This window comes from Dama dama, chromosome 5 (genome assembly GCF_033118175.1).
Source record: "Dama dama isolate Ldn47 chromosome 5, ASM3311817v1, whole genome shotgun sequence".
Taxonomy (NCBI): Eukaryota; Metazoa; Chordata; class Mammalia; order Artiodactyla; family Cervidae; genus Dama; species Dama dama.
The window spans coordinates 111,335,983-111,346,366 of NC_083685.1; the positions used below are offsets into that span (position 1 = coordinate 111,335,983).

Here is a 10,384-nt window from a genome sequence, read left to right on the forward strand (position 1 = left end):
GTGGATTTGATCCCTGGGTTGGGAAGATTCCCTGGAGGAGAGCATGGCAACCCACTCCAGTATTCTTACCTGGAGAATCCATGGACAGAGGAACCTGGTGGGCTACAGCCCACAGGGTCACTAAGAGTTAGACACAACTGAATCAACTTAGCTCACATGCATGCACGTGACTATGTCCAGCTGTGTCTAATCTCTCTATCTTAAGACCAAAATAGTAGAGACTTCTCCAAAATCCCTTCACAGCAGCCCTTAGGTTTGAATTGTTGGTTGAATAGCTGGGATCATCTTTGAATTCAGCCAACTGTAAGGTCGATGCTTCCTCCCCTTGAATCTAGGCAAGACTGTGAGTACAGCGGACGTGACACTACGTGACTTTCTATGCTGTGCTCCGTCACTCAGTCCTGTCTGACTCTTTGCGACCCCATGGACTATAGCCCACCAGGCTCCTCTGCCCATGGGATTTTCCAGGCAAGATACTGGAGATGGTAGCCATTTCCTACTCCAGAGGATCTTCCCAAGCCAGTTTCTAACCCTCATCTCTTGCATCTCCTGCATTGGCAGGCAGATTCTTTACAACTACCACCACCTGGGAAGCCCAGTCTAAGCGATGAAGCAAAACAGCTTCTTCCTGGTTCTTTCTTGCTTAGGACATATATCTTGGGAGCTCCAAGCCAGCGTGCAAGAAGTCTGTCTCCTCTGAGGCTGCTCTGCTCCAGGGATCACACTAGGAGTCTCCATACAGAGATGTCGAGGAGCCTCTGCAGGGGCAGCCCCCAGGTTTGAGTCTTTCCAGCTCAGGGGCCAAACATGAGTGAGCAGGACTTCAGATGCTTCTAGCCCAAACCTATGAGCCAGGATAACACCCAGCGAAGCAGAAGTGTGCTGTTCGCACCAAGCCCCAAATCAACATTGTTCTTTTAAGGCTCTAAGCTTCAGGGAGGTTTGATACACAGCTGTGGCATCTGGAACACAGGCTGAGGGCTCTGTCTGTCCCTAGTTGGAATCCCTGGAGAACATTGCCAGTTGCTGTCTTATGGAATAGTCCTCACTTTGCCTTGGAGCACTTGGTCTGTGCCTTTATGTTTCACCATCTGTGAAATCTTCCAAAGCAAAATCCATCTCATTTTTGTCTTGTTTCCCTCTGTAGCTAATTTATGATCTGCTGAGAGACTGTGGCAGATGGTTTGCAAAAACTTGCCCCAAGGACTTCCTTGGTAGTCCAGTGGGTAAGACTCCACATTCCCAAAAGAGGTTCGATCCCTGGTCAGAGAGCTAGACCCCACATGCTGCAACTAAAGATCCTGCATGCTGCAACAAAAATCGAAAATCCTGCATGCCACCATTAAGACCCGGTGAGGCCAAAAAAATTAATTAATAAACATTTTTAAAAACTGGCCCACTATTGCCCTCCTCTACCCATACTCTTGCCATGTGATTTTCCAGCTTCTCTCATCAAGAGGAGTCTATTTCCCCTGCTTTTGAATCTGTGACTTGCTTTGGCCAATAGGATGAAGCCTAAGTGACCACTCAGAGCCTAAGCCTCAAGAGGCCTTGCACATCTCTGTGCATTCCCTTGGAACACTTGCTTGAGCCAGCTGGCTGGAAGAAGAGAATCATGTGACCCTTTCACTCCCAACCAGCATGCAGCCAAGCCCCAGAGGCAGAGCTACCTAGCTGACTTGGGGCTGACCACAGATGCTTAAAGGAAAACAGAATTCCCAGTCCAAACTGTCAACTGGAAAAGCACGGGCTGAGTAAATGATTGTGATTTTAAGCCACCAGATTATGGGTTGCTTTGTTGCAAGTAGAAGTTAGCTGATAGAAAAGCTAACCAATACTCTACAGACAGATTCCATTGATTCTCCCTTCATCTCCTTTCTGCCCCTTATCAATCCCAAGGAACAAATGAGTCAAAGTCCAGGTTTGATTTGCAACAGGAAAGCTTTATTAGGAAATTGAGATAAGGCAGGGAGTGGGGTCATCCCCAAACCAGACAGAGGGAGAGAGGTCTCCCCAACCCTCCCAGAGGAGGGAGCCAATGGACAGCCAGAGGCACACATGCCCAGTGAGCCCCGTCCCAAATGGGTCTCAGGGCTTGTTGCCAGCTATTCCCAGTGTTGCAATGCAATGAGCAGGCTTTATCCAGAGTCTGCCCATCTGGGGGATGCTCAGCTGGGGTGGGGCTGGGAAGGTTTGCAGGGGCTCTAGTATCGTGTCTGGTGGCCTGTGGAGAGACAGAAGAGCAGTGAGAGTGAGAAGAAAGGACTTAGAACAAGAGACAGAGAGACTTGGACTTGGAGGAAAATGGGCAAATGGGGAGCAAGGAGACTGGAGCTCAAAGAGCTGGAGAACCCTGAGATGGAAGGACCCTCCAGTCCTAGTGGCCCCCATCCACTTCCCAAAGCTCTGCTGTAACAACTGGCAGGTGCTCCCCCATTTCTGAGGATGGGGGCCCAGGAGGCAGTCCCGCCCTCCATGCAGCAGCTTTTGTTAGCAAACCCCTTGCATGACGAGGGGAAGATGGCCCCAGCCTCTGCCCGTAGATGCACATCCATGGCCCTGCAGTGCCACCCAACACACAAAACCACCCTCCAGAGAAGGGCAGATCCCAGGTACCTCTGAGCTGAGCATTGCCAGTCATGTTACCCAGCCTTTTGCCGTAGTTTCATACTAGATTTTTGTTTTACAAGATTCAACATGTACAAGGGGAATCTCTCTGACCTAGAGACCACTTCATCTGCTTGACTCTTTCTTGCCCTTAGACTATTATCTTTGATAATATGCTCCTTTGGACAGTTTTGTCGTATAACTGGATTGTACAACCCAACCACTGACTACAACCCTTGAGGCTCTTTTCTGCCTGAACTGTTGCTGACCCAGGTGTCTGCATCCTCGTGATGATGAAAAGTACTGGCCATGGAGCCCCACAGAGCTGATCCCTCATTTATGGGTTGTTTGACCTTGAGCAAGAGATAAGGAACCTCATTTTCCTTATCTCTAAAATGGGGATAATAACAATACCCACCTCATAGGGTATGGAGAGAAATAGACAAAATAATACTCTACTTCCAGCTCATCTCCTAGGCTATTGAGACTTAAGTCACATGTAGATGTGATCCCAACCTCACTTAAGACTCTGTCCAAAATAGTGATCAGATCAGAAACAAGGGCAAGTCTATGGCACTCACTGGAGATCTCCCTAAAGTCTCGCTCTGTTTAGAATATGTGTTCCCCAGAGAGGCTCAAAGATATTTTAAAAGGGTGGTACCTTGGCAGCTGACACCTGTGCCTCCCCCACCCCACAACCTTAGAATTATCCTTCACCTTGTGGGTCACAGCCGCCAGATTTTGAGGAATAGGACTGGGACTGGGATGTCCTTCCACTTCCTCCTCCAGATCCACTTCCTTCTTCACAGCTGCCCCCACTTCCTCCTCCAGAGCTACTTCCTCCACCAGAGCTGCCCCCACTTCCTCCTCCACAACTGCCTCCACTTCCTCCCCTGGATCCTCTTCCATAACTGCTTCCACTTCCACCTTGACATCCACTTCTTTTGCCATCTCCAAAGCCAGTCTGTCCACCTCCGTGAGATTCACTGAGAAGCAAAGAAAGCACAGAGATAAAACAGGTGACCCCACATATTTATATACACAAGGATGAACCTGGAGAGAAGACCTAAATGTGAGTCCTCCTAAGTCTCCCTCCAGCAAGGCAGAGGACAGAGGCTGGGCTGGCATCACACCTAGGAGGGGAGGGACTTCCTCTCCCTGGAGCAGGGAGCGGTCCCTTCTCTCATTGTTAACCATCCTCCTTTCTCAAAGCCCAAAGGCCCTGAGCTTCCCCCCTTGGGATGAAGAAATCCTCAGCCCATCAGACCTTTGTGTACAAGAACTTTCCCAGCTGCTCTATCCAGAAGAACAGAAATAGCATCAGGGATTTAGAACTTCCTAGGAGTGCCACAAAACCCCGGGACACATACAAATCCGCCTGGCCACCCTCAAGGAGGCTGCAGTAGGTCTTGATTTCCTGCTCCAGCCGCATCTTGGTGCTGAGTAGAAGGCTGTATTCCTGATTCTGGCACTCAATCTCTGCCCGAATGTCAGTGAGCTGGCCCTCCAGGATACTGATCTGCCCCTGGATCTGCTGCAATTGGCCAGAGTAGCGGTTCTCCGTTTCTTCCAAGGACTTCTCCAGGGCTGATTTCTAGGGGCAGAGGAGGCACTGAGAAGGCTGCTACCTCATAGCTGGGCTCCCCTTCCTGTCCCTGAGGATCATGTGCAGCTCCCTGTGGACCCCCTCCCCCCAAGGCAGAGGATCCAGAGGCTGGCTACCAACCATGCTGAGCTGAGACTGCAGCTCGATCTCCAACTCTTGCACGGTGTGCCGAAGCTTGGTCACCTCCTTGTTGCTGGACTCCACCTCCTGGCTACAGGTCGTCACTTCTTGCTCAATCTGTCTCATCTGAAACACAAACGCTCATTGAGCAGCTGCCTGAATGGGGAAGGTTCTTCCCCACCGGTCAGCACCTTCACCTTCAGGACCAAGACTGAGCCAAAGCCAAAAACAAGTCATCTTGAGTTCCGGGCCCCTCCAGCCAGCCACATTGTCAGTTTCTCTCAATGTTCTGTTTCTGTTTCTCTGTCAGTATGTCTCAGCAGGCTTTAAGACTCTTCACACTTTGTCCTTAAACCACCTTTTAACTTCATTTCAAAGTGCCACCCAAACACATGCATACATATGTACACACTACAAATCATGTCCTCGTGTGTCCACCTCTACACTAGGGGCTGGAGACCCAGGAGGAAGGGAGTCATCAAGGAGCTCAGTGGAGCGCTGGGAGCACACTGGATACCTCCACTAGAGCCTGGAAGCACACGGCCTTATGTAAGCTCCTCATGCTCTGCCTTTGTTCACACACGTCACAAACTCTGAGCTTCTCCAGGGCAGTGATCCTGCATGGCTCATCTCTGTGACATCAGCACTTCCCATGAAACCTGGCCCTGGGAAACTACTCGATAATTACACTTGTGGGCAGTGAATGCATGGGAAGGAGGATGACTGAGAAGCCCAAGTAGACTCAGAGATGGAGGGGTGGGTGGAAAGGACCTGTAGATGGAGGGAGAGAAGGTTGAATCAGTGTCCCGCACTGCTCACCTGAGTCTCGTATTGCTGCTCAATGTCGCTTCGGTTCTTGGCACTGAGCTTCTCATAGTCCTCTCGCATTTCATTGAGGATCTTAGTGAGATCCACACCAGGAGTAGCATTCATCTCCACACTGACATCCCCAGTGCTCTGCCCACACAACTGGCTCATCTCCTACCGGGAAGAAGGGGATATGAGGTCAGGGTGGGATGGGATCCTCTCCATCACCTTTCAGCCCTCTCCCTCTGCTCCTCCTGGGGTGCAAAAATGGGATGGGACACAGTTGAGAAGTCAAACCCAACCACCACCATAGGTTGGGCATGCATGTCCTCTTCGAGAGTAACGGAGGGGGTGTCTTCCATGCAATGGCCCAAAGCTCCCATGCATCCCCAATTATCCCTGAACTTCTATTTCCCCATCTCCACAACAAGCCACAAGTAGCCAAGACCCTACTTCCTCATGATTCTTCTTGAGGGCCACCAGCTCCTCCTGCAGAGATTCATACTGCATCTCCAGGTCAGACTTCTGCATGGTTAGATCATCCAGCACCTTTCGCAGGCCATTGATATCAGCCTCCACTGCTTGTCGCAGGCTCTGCTCCACCTCAAACCTGCAGACCAGTCAGGGGTAGGGCATGAGCCAGAGGTCACCAGCCCCCACAGGGACCTCCAGAGTACCAGGGGCTGGAGGAAGGATGGATGACAGGAGAAGTAGGACTCACTTCATCCTGAAGTCATCCATGGTCATGCGACTGTTGTCAATGTCCACTAAAATCTTGTTGTTTTCCACCGTGATCTTTACAATCTAAAAAAGAGGAGACAGCACAGAACCCAGGCACCCCTGCTATGACCCTCTTCTGGGAGGCAAAAGCCTAGGCAAAGCCATAGGAGATGAGGAGCCCATCCAGGAAGATGCCCAAGAGGCAGGAGGGGCTTCCAAAAGCTGGTATGTGGCACAGACTCCTCACAGCCTTCGGCAAGGATGTTCAGTGTAGCCTTCATTCATTCATTTAACAAATATCTTAATATCTACTGCAAAGAACACTGTGAGAGAGATCAATGAGATACAGCTCCTCAAGGAGCTTGGTTGACTGCCAATACCAGAATATCCTAGAAGAGTTCAAGGAAAAGACAGTTGATTTATGGTTACAGGAGATTAAGAAATGCTTCAGGGAGAAGGTGGCAATTGAATTGATCTCTGAAGGATGACTAAGGAAGAGGTTTGGGATAGAATAAACAAGACATCCAGAGGCTGTTCATCAGAAGGTGTGAAGGCAAGGGAAACAGGTGGGAACAGCAAATTAGCTAGATTACGAGCTCCTCAAGGGCAGAGACCACACCTCAGACATTACTATGCTTGCCCAGAGCAACAGTACTCAGCCTCTAAGTTGAGTGGATAGACGGACATATGGATGGATGGATGGACGGATGGGTGGATAGATGGATTGATGGATGGATAGGTGATGTCCACCCTCAGAGTTCTAGATCCTCTCCACGTTTTGACCAGCTAGAATGCATATCTGGGTCCAACCAAACTGGAAAAATCAAGACAGCTCCCTAGAAGAGCCCAGAAAAAGTAGGAAGGGAGAGATAAGATGTCTAGTTTTCTTTACTAGAAAGCTTTGAACTCTCAGGGGCTAAGAGAAGAGACAGGCACAAATGGCCCTCTCTCATGTGCCATACGGCCTGCCTGTTTTGGACAGCAGCACTCTTATCTCTTTTGTTTCCCCCAAGATTACAGAACTTTTAAATCAACAAGTGCCTGAGAGCTAGTCTGCTCACTCTGTTTATTAAGTGGATAGGAGAATAGGCCTGGGGAGGACATCAGGCTTCCCAAGGTCACACAGTGAATTGGCGGCAGACCCAGGAACAAGTTGCCCCATTGCTATGCTCCCTCCATGCTACTTCTGCATGCCCCACATGAGACAGGTCAAGAACTGTTTCTGATAAAAATTCAAGTTTCCATGGAATCTAAAATATAATACTATGAAGCAGAAACAGGATCACAGACATAGAAAACAGACCCAGTGGTTGTCAAGGGGGAGGGGGGTGAGGGAGGGATGGAGCGGGAGGCTGGGGTTAGCAGATGTAAGCTTTTATATATAGAAAGGATAAACAAAAAGGTCTTAACTGGGTAGCACAAACTATATTCAATAGCCTATGATAAACCATGAAGGAAAAGAATATTTTAAAGAGGAATGTACATATGTATATATAACTGAATCTCTTTGCCATAGAGCAGTAATTAACACAACATTGTAAATCAGCTATATCTCAGTTAAAAAATTCTTTTTGAAGTTAAAATTTGCAAAAGATGGATTCTCTGGCTATCGTGTAAGTTAGAGTCCCGCATCTTGCCTTTGTGAGGGAAATAAAGCATGTGAGTGAGCGACAGTACATATAAGTGTGAGAGATAGACAGACAAGAGTTTTGAGTTTTCCCAGCCTACCTGGTTCTTCAGATCTTCGATGGTATCATAATAGCCAGAGTAATCCTTCTTGACATTCTTGGGCCCCTGCCTGTCATACCAGTCCCGGATCTTAGTCTCCAGGTCAGCATTTTCCTTCTCTAGTTCCTGCACCTTATCCAAGTAGGAGGCCAGCCGGCTGTTAAGTTCCTGCATGGTGGTCTTCTCATCAGCAGGCAGGATGCCAGCATCTCCACCTCCAACAGCACCTCCAAAGCCCCCAAGCCCCCCAAAGCCTCCAACAGCACCACCAATGCCACCCCCAAAGCCCCCGGATCCCCCAAAGCCTCCAACACCAGCACCAAAGCCACTCCCACAGCTCCTGGAACCTCCACCAAGGCCGCCAGTAAAACTCCCAACACTAAAACCACCCCCAGAGCCTCTGCCATAACTGGAGCTGAAACTGCCACCGCCTCCCCTCCCACAGGCCCCAGAGGTCCCCACGCCATAGCTATTGGTAGAGCTGAACCGGCTCCCCGCTCCTCCAGCTCCCGAGGAGCTGAAGCGGCTTGAGGAGGGTCTAGAGCTGCCCCCACAACCCCCGCCGCCACTCCTGCGGCTCCTGCTGGATGAAGAGAACTGTCTGCAACTCATGGCGCTGCCCAAGGATGAAAGCAGTCGTAGGAGTGCTGTGGGCTCTGGAGCCAGGATGCAGAGCTGTCACTGAGGCTGCCTACTTATATCCCCAGTGGATGGTGGCACGCCTGGGTGTGCCTGCTGTCAGCCCCAGTCGCCCCCAGACAGACTCCAAAGGAGGTCTGGGACTCGGGAGGTGGCCGGGCTGCCCCAAGCCACCCCAGGCTCAGCGTCCTTTGGTGACTGCCTGAAGGCAGCCCAGCCTTTCTCCATTGTGTGGGGTAATTTGATGACTGTTTGGCTGTCAGGGGCACCATAAATCAGTTCTGCTGCCAAGGGGGTGACCTAGATCCTGGAGTTTGGTCTCCACTGGCCTGACAGCAGTTCTGAGACTTGGTCCCTCTGCAATAGAAATCCCCAGAACAGAGTCACCTCTGCGACTGATGATCATTATGGTCTGCACCTCTCTCTGCTCCTACTTGGCGCCCACTGTGCGTGAGCTGGGGCTGGGGTACCAAGGAGTTATTATAGAGGATGGAGGGGCTACCTGTGTGGGTAGAAAGTCCCAGGCCTCAAGGAGCCCCAAGCTGATGGGGAGCCCAGTCCTTGCTCTCAGGGTCTCCAGTCTGATGGAAGAGATGAGTGGCATGGCAGAAACACTGAGACAGTAACAAAGCAATGTGCCTCCAGCACTTGGAAGTGGCGAGCAGAGCTCACACGAAGGACTCGGGAGAACGGACCGAATTAACTAAGCAGTGTTGATACAACCTGACCTTCGAGCAAGAAGGCAAGTGGCTCGAGTGTCCTAGTCCTTCAGCAGGGCCAGCAATGGATAGGAAATTGACCAGTATAGGTGTCTAGCCTATACTGAGCCCTGGGAAGGATACTGAGATGTAGGACTATCCTGCCCTTCTGGAATGTACAAGCCCCTGTCCCTGGCAGAAAGTCGGAGTATATTCTGGTGAGCAAGGCCAGAAGAGCGTAGGAGAGAAGGCGGCGGGCTCTGGGACGAGACTACCTGAGCTCAACCCCAGCTCCACACTCACTAGCTGTGTGACTTTGGAAAGTTACTTGACTACTCTGTGTCTCCATTCCCTCTTCTATAAAATGATGACATCAATAGCCCATCTCCTAGTAAGAGACACAGGCCTAAAAATGTTAGACTGACTCTTCTCATTCAGCACCCCCAAGTCCCTACCCACTCTGACCCCACCTGGACTTTTGCCACCAACTCCTGGCTCTTCTCAGGCCTTCTGACTCCTTCTCCACGCAAGAAGCAGAGTGGACTTTCCAACCCTTGTCTGACCATCACTGACCTCCCTTCACCCCCAAGATAATGTTCACATTCCTGGTTTTCAAGGCTCATCCTGATCTTTCATTCTAGCCCCATCTCTCCTGCTTCCCCAGGACCCCTAACTAAACTATACAATGCTCCCACACACCCTGCATGCTTTGGAGAATGCTCATCTTGCAGATTCCTCCAACTGAGGTGTTCCTCCCTGTCTTTTCCACCCAGAAAACCCCTGCTCGTCTTTGGTGACCCATCTGTGTGCCGTCTCCTCTGTGAAGCCTTCCTGGGTTCTCTCCATCTGGTTTACACTTTGCTGCATTACAGTGTCCACAGTGTATCTCTGTGCCCCGCCATCCCCACCCCACGTGGGTAATATAAACTCCTCTATGCCTCCGCTGCTCATCTTGAACTTGATCCTGTGCCTAGCACCGGGTCTGGTCCAAGTAGGATCCCAACAAATTGAATGAAGGGAAGATAACCAGCTCCAGGCAGGAGACGCTAAAAGCCTAAAGAAGAGCTAAACATAAGAAGAGAGAGGCTAGAGTCATCAACAATGACTTCTAGAAGAGACAATGACCTCTGTGCTGCAGCTAAAAAGGCTTTCAGAAACGACCAGTGTTTCCTGAGATGCTTTTAGGTAATGTATGGAGGCTGTGTTGAATAATATAGTAAATCATTTGGTGAAAAAAAAAAAAAGATTTCCTTTCTCCATTTTCCAAACTTTTGTTCAGTCAAGGAGAAAACCTCAGACCCTAAGCCCTCTTCAGTATCCTTCCCTCTTGACAATCACACTGTTTTATAAAACCAAAACCAGCCTTAGACCCAGAACTTTTAGGAAGCAACAGTATCTAGCTAGATATTAAGTACTTATTTGTATCATTTCCTTTTATTTCTGGTAGGTGATTCTGATT

General features: G+C 49.9%; 1 protein-coding gene across 1 annotated transcript; it reads right to left on the bottom strand.

Moving 5' to 3' along the window:
* Nucleotides 1-1,947: 1,947 nt before the first annotated feature.
* On the bottom strand, nt 1,948-8,200 carry KRT9 (keratin 9). The gene is made up of 8 exons (XM_061141207.1): nt 7,589-8,200; nt 5,862-5,944; nt 5,594-5,750; nt 5,153-5,314; nt 4,334-4,459; nt 3,978-4,201; nt 3,325-3,593; nt 1,948-2,224 (listed from the first exon to the last, which is right to left on the bottom strand). Exons 1-8 carry the CDS (start codon nt 8,198-8,200, stop codon nt 2,205-2,207), a joined length of 1,653 nt encoding a protein of 550 aa, XP_060997190.1. The 3' UTR covers nt 1,948-2,204.
* Nucleotides 8,201-10,384: the final 2,184 nt, after the last annotated feature.

What these genes read in the sequence shown, in the direction of transcription:
- KRT9 (XM_061141207.1), bottom strand. Translation starts at nt 8,200, where the DNA reads ATGAGTTGCAGACAGTTCTCTTCATCCAGCAGGAGCCGCAGGAGTGGC. An exon ending in AGCAGCAATACGAGACTCAG is followed by an intron (nt 4,460 to 5,152) that starts GTGAGCAGTGCG and finishes TTTGTGTTTCAG; the next exon opens with ATGAGACAGATTGAGCAAGA. An exon ending in TGCAGTCTCAGCTCAGCATG is followed by an intron (nt 4,202 to 4,333) that starts GTTGGTAGCCAG and finishes CTCTGCCCCTAG; the next exon opens with AAATCAGCCCTGGAGAAGTC.